Source organism: Solanum lycopersicum, chromosome 12 (genome assembly GCF_036512215.1).
Source record: "Solanum lycopersicum chromosome 12, SLM_r2.1".
NCBI classification, from domain to species: Eukaryota; Viridiplantae; Streptophyta; class Magnoliopsida; order Solanales; family Solanaceae; genus Solanum; species Solanum lycopersicum.
The window spans coordinates 62,640,711-62,660,370 of record NC_090811.1 but is presented as its reverse complement, the minus strand read 5'-3'; the positions used below and the strand labels follow the sequence as shown (position 1 = coordinate 62,660,370).

At 32.5% G+C, this 19,660-nt stretch overlaps 1 protein-coding gene across 8 annotated transcripts; it reads right to left on the bottom strand.

The window, feature by feature from the left end:
- Window positions 1–2,955: 2,955 nt before the first annotated feature.
- On the bottom strand, window positions 2,956–14,773 carry LOC101258733 (uncharacterized). Of its 8 annotated transcripts, none has more exons than XM_004252344.5 (10): window positions 14,355–14,773; window positions 12,642–12,685; window positions 12,203–12,335; window positions 10,091–10,220; window positions 8,371–8,960; window positions 7,778–8,066; window positions 5,198–5,468; window positions 4,986–5,069; window positions 4,286–4,741; window positions 2,956–3,414 (listed from the first exon to the last, which is right to left on the bottom strand). In XM_004252344.5, exons 1-10 carry the CDS (start codon window positions 14,527–14,529, stop codon window positions 3,082–3,084), a joined length of 2,505 nt encoding a protein of 834 aa, XP_004252392.1. In that variant the 5' UTR covers window positions 14,530–14,773; the 3' UTR covers window positions 2,956–3,081. The 8 variants fall into 8 exon arrangements, with proteins under 8 accessions (XP_004252392.1, XP_010314323.1, XP_010314322.1 ...); XM_010316021.4 differs by having other exon boundaries at window positions 10,091–10,214; window positions 14,355–14,743; XM_010316020.4 differs by having other exon boundaries at window positions 8,371–8,957; window positions 14,355–14,734.
- Window positions 14,774–19,660: the final 4,887 nt, after the last annotated feature.

The following is a 19,660-nucleotide window of genomic DNA, read 5'->3' as shown; positions in this document are numbered from 1 at the left end:
CTATTTTTTTGTGTGTATTGTAATTTAATTTCGTATTCGAAGAAAAAATTTGGTCATCTATAATAAGTTTTACAAGAATATTAGTGAAACATAAATAAATTTGATTATCAAAATAATAATTATAAATTAGTCATTAAAACAAAAAAAAAGTCAAAAAAATGTGTTTGACAAGGATTAAATTTACTCATATGCGATTATATTTTTTAAAAAAAATAATTAAAATTTAGATTAAATTTTTTTTTTCATTTCCGTTAGAGGAAAAGGGTATATGTGGGCCATTTGCTTACAAGTAGGGGTATATATGAGCCACTTTTATAACGAGGGATATATCAGTTCTAAATGACAAAGTTGAGGGGTATATCAGGCCCTTTTCCCTAAATTTTAAATTAATAGATAGTAATGCCTAGTCAATGCATACGCACTTGGATTCCAATCCGTTCAATAAAAGGATTGAGATACATCATATTCAATTCTTTAGTTGTCTCCATGATCTTAATATGTATTGTATTATATTTCTATCCTTCAATTGATTATCACTTTCTTGTATTTATTGATGAACTACACTTCAATTCGCATACCATTAAGCATTTAAAGGTTTGATTTATGTATATCTACAAGTATATACACCAAAAATGTACTCTTAAATTTATTAAATTGCATCGATGATGCTTCTCATCAAATCATAAATTATGTTATAATTTTTGTATATCTACGTATGTTGGGCTTCAATCAAACGATTTAACAGAGGGATTCAATTTCCTACCCACGATTAATTCTATATATATATTATGTGTCTAGTTAGCATATGAATATTTTGTTTCCAAATGTATACAATTATTTATAAAACATAATGTATCAATATATCAAACAAAGTAAAGTAAAGTAATTTAGCATATGAACAAGATAATTTAAATATAATTTACCTTATCATTACAACAATATCGTATATATATGAATACCCTTGTTGTTAAATAAAAATTGGTTACAGCGGACAAACAATGTTGCTTCAAGTATTAATTTTTTAAAGGGAAAATACATAAGTATCCCCTCAACCTATACATGATATTTTAGAGACACACTTATATTATACTAAGGTCATATTACCCCCCTCCCCCCGAACTTATTTTATAAATAATTTTTACCCATTTACGACCTACGTGGTACTAGCTTGAAAAAAATGTCAACACGCGTTGGGCCCACAAGATAGTGTTACATAAGCCAAAAAGGGGTAGAAAATTATTTATAGAATAAGTTCAGGCATTAATAGGATCTTAGTACAGTATAAGTGTGTCTCTGAGACTTCGGGCATAGGTTGGGGGATTACTTGTGCATTTTTCTTTTTTTAAAATACAAATTTAATGTGTTTATGTATCCAAATGTACTTGTATAGTCAACCATCCTTTCAGCTTGAGGTGATACTTCAATAAAAACGGACAACCCAAAAAAAAATTTTAAAAAAAACAAAGAAATATATACAATACAAGTATTCAAATGTATAAATATTTCACTGTATTATTATATCAATACGATTGGAGATATAGGGCCATTGAGATTCTTTGTTCTTCTTTCATTTTCCATTGTAGCAATAGAACCTGAAAATTTTGTTTGCTTTTGAATAATACACAAATCGAAATAAGATAGTTCATCCAAAAATTCGTCAAATAGATGTATAGATGTTATAACTCTCTTGCAGTACTAATTTCCACCATTTTAATGGAGAAAATAAAATTTTCAAATGAACCCCTATGAAAGAAAAGAAAAATATATATATGTACAAATATAATCGTCATAAAAAGAAGAAAAAACACAAATATAAGATACTTAAATGAAAAAAACACTTTTAAAATCATGCAAGAGTATGAGAATTATCTTGTAAAGTTATTAAACTTTATATGGTATCATTAAAATAACTCAACTTAACACTTTTATCTTCTAAAATCATTAAACTATATGTGTCACAAAAATAAATCTGACATGGCAAAATAAAATATATTATAAAAAAATAAAATTAAGTTTAAGTAGTAATAATTATTTATTCGTCAATATTTTAAAATAATTATTAAAAAAATTCCAAGTAAAGAATATAAGTAAATAAAATACACATTCTAATTTAGTATTAAAATTATTTAAGAAAATGATAATTCGAATTGAAATAAAACTATATATATTTCATTGTGTAAGAGTTTCAGTATGTAGTATTTACTTAAAAGAGTCCTATTTTTATATATTCTTTTAAATAACTAAAACAGGTTTAAAGTGCTCAAAAGTCTTTGTACTATGATTTTCATGTGTTGCTACTTCTCTTTCATGTATAGCTTCATGTTTTTGAATAATAAGTTTTAAAGACATGTACATATAATCTTAAAGAGATCTGCATTTGCAAGTTTTTGTTTCTAATTGGGATAAGGCACAAGTACCCCCTCAATCTATGTCCGAAATTACAGAGACACATTTATACTATACTAAGGTCTTATTACCCCTGAACTTATTTTTATAAATAATTTTCTAACCTTTTGGCCTTACATGACACTATCTTGTGGGTCCAACATGTGTTGACATTTTTTTTCAAACTAGTGTCACCTAGGCTGAAAAGGAATAAAAAATTATCTATAAATAAGTTCGGAGGAAAATAGAACTTTAATATAATACAAATGTGTCTGAAATTTCAGACATATGTTGAGGAGGGTACTTATGCATTTTCCCTTTTTAATTCAATACCAAAGCATGTAAAGAATGCAAGTTTTTGTTTTTAAATCCAAAAAAAGCTTGCAAATGTATGTGTTCTAAATGTATGAGTTGGGATATTTAAAAAGAGTTGTTTCGATTAAGCTTGGGATAAAATTTATATTGTGTTTGGTTGACGGTATAAATTTATCCTATGACAGTTATACCATCAAGCTAACACAATATGTACTCGACATAACAAGGAAAATGTATAGTGAAAGCAAGGGAAAATATTAAAATTGAAGCATTGATTTGGAAATACTATGTGCTTCTCATTCCAAAAGAAAATGAAAATTCTATAAGCTTAAGCAATACCACATAAAATAGGGCCAAAATTAACAGACATTTATTCATTCTTCAAAAGTTCCCTGTCCAATTCAGATGACCCAATTGAGGTTGTTGATACGCACCCACTTGAGCTCCGGGAGCAGCTGCAGCCATACCAACCCCGACATTTCCAGCCATGGCACTGCCCATATGATGAGGGTTAGCCATTGCAGCGGGCTGAGGTGGATGATACAACCCCGAAAACTGCATATGGGATGATGGTGCAGCAGCATTAAAAGAAGCATGTCCACTGTGAGACGGGAGATAGGTGGCATGAGGAGTTTGCCCAGACATGCTGTAGTATGATCCTGACTGCATTATAGAAATATCCCTTGGATTCATCCACATTTCAGATGTCTCTGCCTGTCAACCAATATTCAATGACCATATCAGTATCAACTTAGCAGCCTCCATAACAGAATGTTCGTGAAAGATGGTAAATAAGTCTGTAGTTTTAACAGCATAAGACATTGGTCAACAGTCTACACATTAACACACTTTTAAATAAGGAAAATGTCCCTGTTCTACATTGTCCTGCCTTGGCATTAGCAAAAATGACAGGCAGACATATTTTAAACCAAATTAATAGGCGTTTGTTTTAAACCTTCGTTAAGACTGCCTAAGCTTTAAAAGTTTAACCACTTCATAGTCAAACCATAATTTATACCCTAAGTAACTTTGACTAAACCATAAGTTGAACCCTGAGGAACTCTGATTGGTTAGACCAAATCTTAAGATTTAGCCCAACCCAGGCACAATTTGATATATTATTGTCCATCTTGATTTCCCTCCCCTTTTTCGCCAAGTACCACAAAATTGCTCTCTATAGTTTCCTCTGTTCAGCACGATCCCTTTGGTCCAACCTCCCTCAAGACCTAGGGCAATTTCTGTATAAAAGATGAGCTCATCTTCTCTAAGCACTAAGAAGACCAGAATTACAAAGAACAAGATAGTAGTGCGATTAAGATTTTGTAGGCTAAAAAAGGTTGGTCTTAGGATGGGAAACGAAGGCGGTGAAATCATAATAAAATAACTTGCTGTAAGGAAATTAAAGAAAAATCTGACCAATAATGTATATAGCATGGATACTTCTGTGAGACCATTGATTTTCTCCTTTTATTCTTTGGGGTAAGTAATTGATGGTATGGCAATGGGTATTGTTGTATTCCATAAATATCAGACTCTGAAAAACTGTAGTTGAATCATAAAAGTGAAAGGAAAAATGGATATTTACCTGTGGATTAGGAACATAGAGATTACCATCCTTGTACTTCATCCGAGATGAATCTTTAAGACCTGTTGCACTGCCAATTACACCAGGAGTGTTTATAGCATAGCCAGTTGGACTAGTAAAATTTCCAAACCCTGAAGCACTGCCTGTGGGAACAGGCTTGAACTGCTGGATTCCATACTTGAGTCCATTTGCGCTAAGATGGGAGCCACCACCAGGCATCAGCAAGTAGTTGCTACCGTTTGGCGGATGAGGGTAAGCAGCATTACTAGAATAGCCAGGCATCGCCATTGGAGGAACATAGACAGGAGAGAAAACATGGCGGTATGGCATAAGATTAGCATAATGGGAAACATGAACTTGGGGATACATCTGTGCAATTGGTTGATGCTGTTGTACTTGTTGCACCATTGGAATTGACGATACAGGCATGCTATTTGCAGCGTGTGAACTTAGGGCCTGAATTTCAGAAAACATAAAAAATTGTAATATCACAGAATAAAGTCAACCTAAGTACAAATGAATTTCATACATGCACTCAGATAAAAGTCGAAGGTGTGGTTTATCCAAAAAAAAAGGGGGGGTCCACCAGTGTAGATAATACATGGATATATCTCTTAGTCAAGACCACAATTTGGCACCTAAAGAGAAGAGAGGCATAATGATTGTTAAGCAGTTAAAACGAGTGAAAAATCAATTTTACCTCTTGGAGACCCTGGTCGCGAAGAGCTTCATCTACTGCTGGTCTAAAATATGGTATATCATACCCAGTTTGGGGATCATAAGCCTAGTTGCATCCCATGCAAAAGCGCAAAATAGAAGAGGAGAAGGATCAGAGAAATTAAAAAAAAAAGAACATTAGAAAAAATAGCACAAACCGAATTACATGAACAAGCCAAAGAGAACAAAACTCACCGAGAAACTTGATAAATTAGAAGCATTTTGCTGCTGTTGAGACTCTGGGGGAGTATATGATGCACTTTTATCTTGAACCAACCCAACATCTGCATAATTACCCAAATCCTCAGGACTTGAAGACTCTCTATTATCTGACAGCTTCTGATCTGAAATTACATCAGATACAGGAGAAGTAGACTCTGGATTCTGAACGTGATCATCAGCCAAATCTAGTTGCTTGCTCCCAACAGGATCATCAGTGGAAGATTCAGAAACCAAAACCGACAGTCTACCACAAAATTTGAATCATTTCCACAATCGGTAAACATCCAACAATAAAACTTAACAAGGGAGGAAACAAAAACACATGTCCCGCAATTTCCTATTGAAAGACAAAAGTAGTTGATTTGAAAATAAGGCCTCAAAGATCATTGTGGCGGCGAATATATGCATGTATGACTCCTTATTACTGACTGTACTGTCTGGCGGATTACATGGGTATTTAGGCTGTTACATAGCTTGCTAAATAAAACCACAGCCTTCTCTGTTCCCTTCCATAAGGATACTAGTAATGATAGACCCATACTGCTCAAGGACCCAAGTTCTACCTTTATTACCTGATTTGTTTAATCTTCTTTTTGTACTTTTTTAAAAAATCTCTTCTTTATTTTTTCTTTTGTACTTCTATTCTGTTATATTTTATTAGGTTATCGAAAACACAGTTCAACATTTTATGAAAAGATAAACTGTAAATCATGCTTATCAAACTTGAGAGTCTAATAGCACCGTTTAACAAAAAATTGCAAGTGTACTCATCAAATTGTCTTCAAGAATATTATAAATACTGATGATGGAAAAGCTTGGTTAAGCATCAAATTGTCTTCAAGAAAATTATAAATAGTGATGATAGAAAAGCTTGGTTAAGCAATGCAACATTGAGTCGCTTGTTATTTTGGAATTTGTTTGAAATGCAACATAAAATATATACTTGTAAAATAAAAGGAAGCAATAGTTACTCTTCTTATACCTCAGTGAGTCGGTGATTAGGAAAAACACTTTTTATTAAGAATGTCGGAACACGTAATTAAATGGTTTTCATAGGCTAGAAAATTTTAATAAGTTTCTAACGTTATATGAATAAAATATGTGTATTTTTACATTAAACTTAAGTTTTCATTGTAACTTATAACAATTCACGTAAAGCAATGTACTTTAATCATTTTTTGCGACTTTTTCTTTAATCGAGACTGAGAATATGGTACAATTGAACAAAAAGGGATATGCAAATGACTATGCTCTGTATATTGTACACATTTTCTGCACCTAATAATTTTCAAAGACTCTGTTACACACTTTTTTTAATTTTAATTTATGTTTCTTACATTCCTTTTTCATTGTTTAAATAAAAATGTCACTTCCTATATTAAGTAACTCTTTAATCTTCAATTCCAAGATTCACATATCATGTTTAATATCATAAGCTTCATATGGCTTTTTGCTACACTACACACATCTTCAATTTTATCACCACAAAGTCTCTTTCTTATACTTCATGTATATTCAAACTAAGATACATAAAATGAAAAGGCTGAAATAATAAAACACAATTCATCTGACATGTTAAAAGACTGATTAGAAATAATACTTCAAAATTGGTATCTTGAATCATAATCAAAGCACGTGATTTGATGAAGTTATAAAAATTTTAATTGGTTCCATCTGAGTATATTATAGGCTTAATACATACCCAGCCCCTTAAACTTGCCAGGATATTCCATTTAGACACTCCAAATCTCCAATTAAGTTTTGTTTCAATTGAACACCTCAACCCCTAATACAGTGTTCCAATTAGACACTTTTGGTTCAAATGTTGGGGAAAATTTGAGTGGTCTTGTACGTCTATTTGGTAGTTAAGTTAATCACATACAGTATGTCATTTCATTTTATTTTACACATTCACCTCGATAAGCCGTAAACCACATGCATTTTCTACTTGAGGTTGATGTGTATAATTTATGGACAGCTTAATTTACGTGGTTAAATTAACTACCTGGGTCAAAAGTGTTTACCTGAAACACTTTATAGGAGTTGAGGTGTTCAACTGGAACACAGCTTAGGAGTTGGCTATGTATCAAGTCTTATTATACTCCTAATTCACAGCTGAAGGTATTTTGGACATTTGGGGAACCAAATATGTAGCTTTCTCGTCCTCTCCTTTTTTAGAGATAAAATGTCTAACAATGGACTAATTGGTCTTTCAACTTTATAGTTAAGGGCTTCCCACTTTCATAATATTGTGGAAGCATAAAATTTTTTAATAGAATCAGATACGTTGATCTTATGTGACTAAGAACACTTTTAGAAAAAATCTTCCTACTAATTAATGTGTATTACAAGGTGATTGATACAAACATCAAGATGATTCTATCGTGGTCATATACACTTTTGAGTCATGTATCACACTGCGCTAATAAGTTTGGCTTGACACTACATGTTTTGTCCATATATAGTCTATTTGGATTTTTTTTGCTTTGTATCAAAGTTAACAGGAATAAACAAATTTACCAGGACAGAACAGTACAACTTAACATCACTAACCTTGATGACTTGGTCTGTGATTCTTCTTCCAAATCTTTCGCAGATTTAAATTCAGCTCCAAAGCTGCCAAAGGTCAGGCGACACCGGTCAGTCTCAGAAACACGAATATGTTCAGCTATGATCACATTCTCTGAGATGTTTAGCCTTGACATCTTATCTTGCAACTGAGATCCTTCTTTTTCCAAGTCTTCTGACTTACTAGTTAAATAGACACCTTCAGAAGGTTTTCCAATAACCCCGGGATCTGTTACGCTCGATTTCTTGGTTAACTTGGGCTTCCACTGAACACCTATATAAGGACCCAAAAAAAATGGAGTAAGGTTGATCTAGAAAATGAGCACATTCAGAAAGAGGCAGGCAGTGCACCATTCAGAAACCATTTATGCACTACATCAGATGGAGATGGTAAATTTCAGCGCACTCCCACCCACCCACCGCCCTTTTTTCTTCTTATTCTCCTGCTTACTTTAACCCTATTCTTCACACATGAGTAGGAACTGAACAATCTTTTCTTTATTAGGATGCCCCAAAACCAATTGAAATAATAGCAACAAGAAGAAAAAGAAACATTCATATTAAGATGAAGCACCTACCTTTCTGATGACCCACAGAGTGATGCAGTCTGTTAATATGTTGATTTCCCGAGAGAGACTTGCTCATTGGCAAGTTGGATTTAGGGGAATCAGATACTCCACTCTGGTCACTTCTAGAATTTGAGCTCATAGGTCGGAGTGATCCTTTAGAATTACCAATATCCTGCCGGGCCTGCTCCATGTGAGAGTTTGAAGACGACCTGCTTTGTGAAGATGAGGACTTGGCAAAAGTTTCAGCGGACTGGCGACGAGCACCCACCACCCCTACCTCACGCCTAATAGCACCAACTTTTGCAGTCGGTCTGGAGTCAAGAGATGGTACATGAACTGGATCTGAAAAGGATGAATAAACTCCAATGACAGAATCGCTAGATGATGTAATAAAATGTGGTCGAGAACCATTTGGCTTCACCCCTCCTATCTGTGAAGCAGCATTTGAAACAGATGCATGCATTTCTCCAGACAAACCTTGACCATTAGTGCTACTTAAATTAGCATCATTAGAGTGTGTATGTTGAGAGTTCCTATTTCGAGCTTGAGATGAACGACTCCCAGTGGATAGAGTATTGCTAGAGGTCCCTTTTGAACTGCTGCATATTCCAACAAGGAAAACATATATATTACTATCTCAGACTCAATACCCTATACCATATGTACAGTGAATGCAGTAAAAATGATCACAAGAAGTCGAAAGAAGACATGTTGGCAATGCCGAACCAAAGAACTTTTAGGAGTTTTAGGCTTTAAAGATAATAGGTAAAAAAGCAAAATTCTAAGGTACGTGAAAAGAGGTATGATTCTCATAATAGTGTGGCACAATAATATTAAAGGTATAATATATCCGTAAATGTGAATGGCCAAAGTAGGTCGAAAATCAACCAAAAAGATTATGGTTATATGATAAAAGGTGTCTACGTTCATTCAATTTGAGTAGGATAAAAGGATAATAGTCAATATGCAACGATCGCCTCTGGATATCTTAGGAAAAGAGTACCAAAAAAGGTATTAGACATGACATAGATAGGGAATCATTACACATGCAATAACAACTGTAAATAAGCACATGTCAACTAGACTACGTTACCTGTTTAACTATTTTGTTTAAATTTGATTAATTGCCTGTTCAACAATAATTTTAAATATATTAATCCCACCGTTCAATATTTCTTAGTGTTCATGTTAGTTATAGCAATTAATCTGATTTAAGATGAAAATGGTATATTATCAAGGTAGACCCACGAAAAATTAATTGGGAGAGCTGTTCAATTTTCCTTAAATCTAAATGCAAAGAAGATTGAAATATGCAGAATTGAAACACAGGTTACACATACATGAACATAATTGGCAGGTTTATATTGCCAGCAGCCCCAAAGTTGTGCCCAAAAAAAAGGAAAAGGGTTAAGAGGGGGGTAAATAGTTGTTTACCATAAGCAATTGATCACCCTTTAACTCAAAAATCAAGATATAAGCCATGAACATTGTAGGAATACACCTCAACTTCCAAAGTAAACATCTCACAGCATTCAATCAATTCCAGGTCCACCTTTTAATTTAAAGGCTCACTGAATATTGTCTAACTTAGAAAACGAATATTTGATAAAAATATATTATGTGGAGGTCAACGTACTAACGTAATACTATACTTCCGTTACTTTGATCAGCCACTGCTCTCTAAGTATGGAAAGTATTACTGTATAATAAACAAGAGAGCATAATATACCTTTGTGCAGAAGTATTTGAAATCGCTGGTTCAGCAGATGTAGAAGTCTGGACAGCCTTTACCACTCTATTGACATTTTGGTTAACTCTATTATCTCGCACAACACGGAATTCTCGAGTAAGTCCTGCATCTAGAAATAATTGGCCATCAAACTACTTACATTAACGTACCTCAGGGAACAAAGTCAAACAACCAATATGTATGTTATAGGATCACCAGAAATTAACTAAAGAAATGGAGATACAGTTAGCACTATTGCTATTGTCAAAAGATGCACTCAAGTAATGCTTAAGCTTCACAAGAAAATTTAACTGAGAAAGTAAAACATTAATTGTTTAAGAAATATATAGGAAAATAACATTATATAATAAACCGAAAAAGAAATATGTTTTCAATGAAGAAAAATTAAGAGTCTCAAGCAGTCGGAACATCATAATTAAGAACTTAAAAACTACATTTTAGCATTAGTACATCTTTGACGTGGCTTTTACTACTTGTATGTTTTTTTTTTACACAAGTGCTAATTAATTTACCAGGAAAAAAGATAAGAGAATGGTTTTACTTATATCAACTAACTTACAGATTTTTTCTTCTTATTTTAATGGACATTACACATTTGTAACTTTGTCCATACAATTCTTGTTTGTATGTGTAGTTTCTTTCTTTTGCATTATACCCAACATATACACAAACACAAACACAAAATGCTTCTCAGTTTCTTTACTAGGGTGCGCGCTTCAATTAAGCTCTGCCCTAAAGACTCCTGCAACATAACTTTTCTGCACTTTTGACATCAATGACTGGTAGTTTTGTTATTTGTGGTAAATATCAAACTATCAATGAGTGGTAGTCCAAAAATACATGACATTCAGTTAAAACTAAGAAAACTACAAAATTCACAGGAGATACAGGGTACGCAGGAGAGTTGAATATCATAGTGTCAGTTCGCTGATTATAGCAAGGTGCTGAGTTTCCTAATGATCTGATGTATCCTAATTGTTGTTTTAGTCAGTACAATACAAGTCTTATTACTCATCAAAAAGAGTTGAGTTTAACAGTGGGGTAGTGTAGAGTGCTAACAAGAGAGAGCAGACACATTAGAAACATATTATGTATAGATATATGAAATACAAACATCAGAGAAGGAAAGTATTTGACCGACATCAATACCTATTTCCATAGTCTAGACAACATTGCAATAACATCCAATACAAATGCTGACTTCCCGAAGCAGCTAACCATCTCAACAAGATATATATAATCTATTCACTTCTAGCTTCTTGAAGAGAGGTAATGAGGAAATTTTCAATCAAAGGAATCCTTTTCTAAAGTCTTCCATACGTATAGTGCAAAAAACTAAGAAAATAAATCAGCCAGCTATTACCTATTGCACTAAAAGCACTTGCGACTGAGATTGCAAAGACCTTAATCCCTGTCTCCGCACTCATATATACTACATGTACATCTGATGACCCCCTTGAGACATGGTTCTCAGCGTAAAATCGAGCATGCACAAAGAAGCTTTCTTCATACAACTGGTGCACTTCTAATGCCCTTTCCTCCACCAATAGGATAACATTTAATGAGGAAATTTTCAATTAAAGGAATCTTTTTCTAAAGTCTTCCATATGTAGAATGCAAAAAACTAAGAAAATAAGTCAGCCAGCTATTACATATTGCCACTAAAAGCACTTGTGACTGAGATTGCAAAGACCTTAAACCCTGTCTCCGCACCAATATAAACTACATGTACATCTGATGACCCCCTTAAGACATGGTTCTCAGCGTAAAAAATCGAGCATGCACAAAGAAGCTTTCTTCATACAACTGGTGCACTTCTAATGCCATTTCCTCCACCAATAGGACAACATTTACAAGCATCTAGAAGCTTATGGATGCTTTAATACACTCTATAAGAGATCATCCTTCAGCAACTAAAGGTGTATGAATTCTATTGCATAGCAAAAGGCTTAATGACCTCCTACAACCAGCACCTTCCCAGGAGATCTAGGACCTTACGGGTACTACAAAACATTTTTTTGATAAAATAATAAAAGGGAATTAAGATCAAGGTAAACATAAGAAACTTAAATCTGCATAAGATCAAATTACCAGGTAAAGCAGTTCGATTGTAGCTCCCTCTTCGGATGTTACGATTGATGTGTGTGTTGATCCTCATTTCATGTGCATCATGCTCTAAATAATTTCCATTTTCTGGAGCAGTAGAACTTTTATACCCATGGTTCTGAAGCAAGACGAAAGATAGTTTCAGTTAGAATAAAGATAAAAACTGTAGTAAAATAACAAAATAAGTGCAAGTGCAATCGACAATTGTAAATTGTTTAGAGGACACTATCAATCTTAGAAATCAACTTCAACAAGAGAAAGAAACATGCAATTTCCTTGGAGTTAAAATTGACTGATTTACCAAAAAAAAAAAAAACAAGAAGCATCAAATGTTTGTCTGACAGCAATGGACATCAACAATAATAATCACAGCAAAGCGCATCACATAAGAACTAGAACCACAGAACAGTTTGAAAATATTTACCTCTTTCCTTCTGTCCCCTTTTCGCTTCACCTTATGAAATGGATCTTAAAGAAAAAACTGAAGCATTAGGCACACTTCACATCAGAGAATTAAGGGAAAGATGATGATTTTTACTGGTGAATATAGATTGTTCCATATTGGAGGATACTGCAAAGGTTAAAACCAGCGCCAAGATGCAGCAGTCTCAATGATATCCATCAGAATACCAAAACCAATTAGGGCACATCAGTTTTTAACTTTTCCAGGGAGAAAGTTGAGCTATATATAAGCAATTAACTTTTATGTACTTATGGTCGAAAGAATATTTAACCATCTTACTAGTAAGAGCCAACTACAATTCAAGTGTGGATTGATAATTTGAAAATTTAGCAAGGTATACTATATACTCTCAACCTCCAAGAAGTAGAGGTAAGGTATGTTACACTCTAACCTCTCCAGACCCCACTTTGCGGGATTCAACTGGGTATGTTGCTGGTGTTGGTGTTGGTGTTATAAACTACATTCCATACAATGACATGGTATATAACTTAAATCCTTGTACACCACATCTCCCCTTTCTGATGCATGTAAATAATTACAGTGGTCTATTATATATAAAATTAACTTGCAGGAACTCTACATCTACGATGAAGTACACCAATGAGCAAATAGTCAAACCTAACTGCTACAAAACATTGATGAATATAAAACCATTCCAAGCTACTGAAAATAGTGCCAACAACAACACACCAAGTGTAATCCCACAACTGGCATCTGGAGAGGGCAAAGTATGCACAGACCTTACCCCTAACCTCAAAGAGGTAGAGAAGTATTTCCGATAGACCCTTGGCTTAATATAAAACAATTCCCAGCATTTTGAAAAAGAGAACACAGAAACAAGGGCAGTAACACGACAAAATAATGTGAAATGGGAAGATAAAAAATGACAACAAAATAATGTGAAATGGAAAGATAAAAAATGACAACAAAATAACGCGATAATCAAAGCACAAAAAACATAGGTGGTAACCAAAATCGAAGAATAAGAAACTACAAGAATAGTACTAAAACCATTGGTAAGAAAGAAGGTCCAAATACGACCACCAAATCTATCCTATAAGAAAGCCAACACAACCCCAACTACCATATACTCAACCTCCAAACCCTACTGACAACAATACCAAAGCCTTCATTTCCCGCCTCTCCAAGACTTCCAAAAAAGGCAGTGGCCGATGCACCAATTTGACAGTACATGCAAGCTCTAACAAAGAAACATATATTTGAAAATGTCATTTTACATTTGCACAAAATCCCCAGTCCCTACACATTAAACAAAGAATTTTGGTTCATAATCCAAGAATGGCCTCTATCAAAACTCCTACTACCGGGCGGCAAACACTAAATGGAATGAAACACTAAAAATTTAGTCTTTTTTATATTTTGGCCCAAAAACAGGTTTGAAGCAGATTTTGGGACTTAAAAAACTAGCTCCCAAAAGCTAGATAAAACCGATATTTGTCCAAAAAATGCCTCCAAAATCAATGGCCAAAAGGGTCCTTACCTCAACTAATTTGATCAAACAAAATGCAGCATAAGCATAAACAAGTAATCAAAAACCCAACTTTTCAATCACAAACTAGTCACAATAGGCTTGTACAAATCCCCTATACCCCATTCAGCTCTAATTAATCATAAACCAACCAAAAAAAAACAAAAAGGGGTCGAAGCAAACACCTTGATTGAGCAATTTCTGAGCAGTTTCATTAGGGTCCATGTTGGTTTCTTTAAGAGTCACATAAATATCAGCATCGGAATGATTTCCAACAACTTCCTTGATAGATTCTAGTATTTCCCGTACGCCGACAGATATAACATGAGTCCCACTTTCCGATTTAGAACTTGATACCATATCCAACCAAACCAAATTCACTACTGTTTTTGATAAAAATATATGCGAATGATTACAACAATATATCAAATTCTTTTTGAAATTTGAGACGATTGTGTTATGCAATCTTTTTTAGGGTTTTTTTGGATTCGATGTGGCGGAGAAGAGAAGTACAGAAAAACGGCTCTCATGAGGGTTTTAAAGAGTGTCTTACTTAACTTTACCTTTTTAATTTGGGGTTTTATTTGGTGTTATGATTATACCCAAATTATTACCTCTTAATTTTGTTTTCTTAAATATTATTTTCAAGGTGAAAAAGATTATTAAAAGGGAATTTAAATAGTAATTCAATTTTGTTATGCATATTTGGGTTGAATTTTTATCAAAATAATTTGTTTGCCTTCATAATTCATAACATAAGAGGTCAAAGTTGTTAACCCCTTATTTCTTTCTAAATTCACTTCTGAAATTACGTTGGATATTATTATGTTGCTATGCAATATATTAATTAATTATTATGTTGCTATGCAATATATTATGTAATTAGTTGGAATGGGTGAGTGTTGAAGATTAGTCGTTATTTCGTTTTTTGTTGTTGCTTTTGCTTGTTGTGTTGTATCTTTTTCATCTTTCGTTCAACAGAGAGGGTTTATTAGAAGAAAAATTATGTGACTATGCAAACTTATAATATTTAATTACTCATCATAGCTATAGTTTGCTATAATTATCACTTGCGACTGACATTATACAATAATTACGTGGGTTGACTTCGAGTTTGTATGATTAATCATATTTGTATATGTATAATTTGCCAGGATATACAAATACATATGTATATTATACAATTATTTTACCTATATACATATACAATTCACCTCTCTCCCATTCTCTGTCCTCTCTCACTTGTCTCTCTCCTTCCTCTCCCAATCTCGCTTGCCATATATACAAATGCATATGTATAATATACAATTATATACATATACAGTTCACCTCTCTCCCACTTTTTGTCCCCTCTCTCTCGTCTCATTCGCCTCTCTCCCAGTCTCGTTCACCTCTCTCCTCCCTCTCCAAATATCTCTTGCCATATATACAAATACATATGTATAATATACAATTATCTAACCAATATACATATACAATTTACATTTCTCCCATTCTTTTCCCCCTCTCTCTCGCCTCTCTCCTCTCTCTAGTCTTGCTCGCCTCTCTTCTCCATATAACATGTAGCTACAAATTTGAATTATCAAACTATAGTTATGGAGAGTAATTAGGTTATTTCATAAGTGACGATATGTGAAAGTTTCCCTAAACATAGATGATTTTCATAAATAGCTATAATTTGAATAATAATTATGATTAATAACTACAATGTGTCTAATTACTATTCATAGCAACAACTTTAAAGAAGAAAAGAGCGAGCAAAATTGAGATTGAGAAATAACAGAGAGGCGAATGAGATCAAGAGAGATAGATGAGAGGAGGCGAGCAGGTTGTATCTTATATACAACGTGTATTTCGATTGAAACTAAGATACACATTTAAATCATATCTTCTTTCTTTCTCCCAAATCTCATTAATCTCTCTCCTTATTTTCATAATCTAGCACGTAAATATACATGTTAACTTTGAAACTAAAAATATAGATACAGAGATAAACTTTGTATCACCCCTAATATAAATATCAAATACAGTATGTATCAATTTTTTTTTTGTGATATACAAATGAAATAAGCATTGATATAGTGTTTAAATATTATATTACCCCATATAAATATACATATACAAATTTTTTTCCTAAGAATAATTGTCTCATTCATATACAACTTATCTGATACGTAGGCACAGTTGATTGTATAATATATATCAATCGAAAAAGATAAAATTTGATAACACGTTATCCATTTTCTTGATATATATATTTTAAAAAAAAATTGGATACATAAATAATATCATTGATTGTATTAATCTAAGAAGAAGAAAAAAATTAAAGGTCAAACAAATTAAGAACCCAATACGAGAATTTTGATATAATAGTATTAATCCACCAAAAAATAAATAAATCAACAATCAATAAACATCTAGAAAAAATTGAAGAAGAACAATCACATGTTTAAATAAAATTAACTCAAGTAAGACTTTAACAAGATTATGAATTGGTGTAAGAAACATAGAGGAAGAAGGAGAAAGACTCACATAATGAATTAAAAAGAGGGAGAGAAGTAAGAAAATGAGAAGCGAGCAAAAATAAAAAGAGAAAGGAGAGATTTGCTATAAAACCTTAAATATTGTTTTATGATATAACTTTTTGAAAGTGTTGCATATACATTAGCTATTTTTACTTAGTCAAGTAGTTTTCCCTAATATTCTAGACCTCCCATCAAGTTTGATTAGTAATTCTAAATTTTCCTATAAAAGTTATAATATATTTCTTTTTAAATTATACTCTATCTATTTTAAAATAAGTTAATTTATTGAGATAATACACATCTATTAAGAAAAACAAAGTTTATGATATAATTTAAACACCACTTTTTTACTTTGTCATGATCCAAAAATAGATGTGATTGCTCTCGTCTAAACCCATCAAGATAAGTCAGCCTTAAACTCAATAATACGAAAAGAATGCACAAAATAAATCAACAACAGCATAAGAGCAGAAATTTTAGTCATTCTAAAAATATATCCCAAAATCTAGTTATTACATGTGCAAGCCACTAATATATTATCACCAATTGAAAGATAAGTACAAGTCTCACTTTATTTATTTCTCGAATAAAACAAAACACAAAAAAGAAATAAGAGGGCTCGCTGGATGACAAGCAGCTATCTCTCAATGTGTCGTTTGAAAGCCTCATAGAAAGATGAAGAAGAATGATCACACCAAATTCGGGCTAGAAACCTACACAAGTATAGAACAAAGAGTGAGTATCAAACAACATGATACTCGACAGTTAGCCAACTACACCAGGTAAAACTAAGTTAGAATACGAGTAATCCTTTCATACCAATCGAACCGTCGCAGCTACAACCTGCGTAGAAATCAGTTTCACCTAACCATTTACTACAATACACACCTCACAAGGCTTAACAATCAATCCAACAGTCACAGTACAATAATCAAGTATCAAGTGTGTCAACTGCAATCATCAAGTAGATCAATCACAAATGTCAACTAGATCAATCATATAATAGTCACACTTGCAGGAATCATTTCTCAACGACTTTATATAATGTCATTTGTTGTAATCATTTTTCATCGGCTCAACATTAATAGCCTGAACCATCAAGTTTATATAATATCACTTGTCGAAATCATTTCTATCGGCATATGTCTCATTACATTTTACCAAAATTGATGCAAATAGGCAATGTCACATCATTTGGAAGACACAATAAACTCAAGAGTCCATGGATGACTCGACAGTGTTAAAAAAAAGACATGTGCCTAAGGCCCCCAAATTTAAGGGGCCTCATTTTTTATAATAATAGGTTATAAGTTATTGTTTTTAACAAATATTGAATACTATTTATAAAAAAGTAAACATTTCATGAAAAATAAAGGAATTATTATAAGAAATTTGACATATTTTGAGTACTATATCTTATGAAAAATAATTTAAAATAAGAATGGTTATATTATAAGGTAAAAACTAGAAGAAATAAATTATATAAAATTATTAACAATTTAAATTTGAGGCCCCGTTTGATTTTTGCTTTAGACCTCTAATATGCTTGAGTCGCTCCTAAGACCACGTTGATGCCATCAAAGCATTTCATCAATCAACTAATTAAGATCAACAATTCACAAAATACAACTATCAACACATTGCCTTTTTCATTCAATCCCCTTTTCCAATCATGAAGATCAATCAGATAGAGTAATTGAACTATGACCTCATTCACATTACTCCACAACATACACAATGAAGGGAAATACAAAATTCTACAAGTTCACAAGGTGAAGAAATTTATTTGCTTTAATTCAATCAAAAATCAACGTGAGACTTGAGCTTTTTGTTTTTGAACAAGGTTCAAATCCACACAATTTAATTCAACAAATAATCACAATAAGATTTCAAAAATAACAACACTCATATTTTCACAAACAACACGATATTTCTGTTATGTTCCATCACAACATTCCAACGAAACGTCTTCCTTCCATGTACCAATTAGTGCCTTATTTTCCATACTCTCATGGAATAAGTACTTGAATTATTCTATAAATGAAAAAATTGTTTCACTACACATTCATAATTATTATATCACTTGTAAATAATATTTTTGAGTTGTTAAAAAAAAGGCTATGCAACCTATTGAAAACTCATACACACCCTTGTAGACATAAAACAACTAACAAATAAATGTTCTCAAGTCTTAAAAACTTAATAGTAATAATCCTAATGAATTTCCTATAGCCAATCCATAAAGTGTAACTAAACTTTCACTTTATAAAATTAAAAAAAAATATTTTACAAAGTGTAAGAAAAACTTGAATTTTATAATTTAGACGTTAATAGATTTAATATAAATATTTTTGGCCAAAAATATTCTTTAACTATACCCCAAACTTAAACTATATCTTTAAAGTATCATTTGTAGCAGAAAACATCCTTTAGCTATACCCCAAATTTAAACTATATCTTTAAAGTATCATTTGTAGCAGAAAACATCCTTTAGCTATACCCCAAACTTAAACTACATCTTTAAAGTATCATTCTTACTGAGACTGGGCAACGGAACCGGACATACCGGTAACGTTTCGATTCGTCCCATTTCGGTTGCATACGGAATGGGACGAGATAGTCTGAACCAATACACGAAATGGAATGAAACTGTGATTTGGTACCGGTGTACCGGTACCGCTTCATTCCGATTTCGTCTTGATCCGTTCCAATTTCCGTCCAGTTTAATTAATATATATTAATTAATTAATATTTTTTATTTTATATATATATTATATTTTATATAATTTATATTTTATATTTTATATAAATTATATATTAATTACTAATTACAAATTTTATTTATTTATATTACAAGACACAAGTTATAAATATAACTTATAAATTATAAATATTAATGAATAATAAATAATAACTTATAAAGTATAAACTTCAAAAGATTACAATACACAAGTTATAAATATACT

Bases quoted from the DNA above. Each gene is read 5' to 3' on its own strand.
- LOC101258733 (XM_004252344.5), bottom strand. From the start codon at position 14,529: ATGGTATCAAGTTCTAAATCGGAAAGTGGGACTCATGTTATATCTGTC. The intron at 8,961-10,090 runs GTATATTATGCT...TGGAATATGCAG, and splicing joins TCAAATACTTCTGCACAAAG to CAGTTCAAAAGGGACCTCTA. The intron at 3,415-4,285 runs GTAAATATCCAT...ATTGGTTGACAG, and splicing joins TCTATGTTCCTAATCCACAG to GCAGAGACATCTGAAATGTG.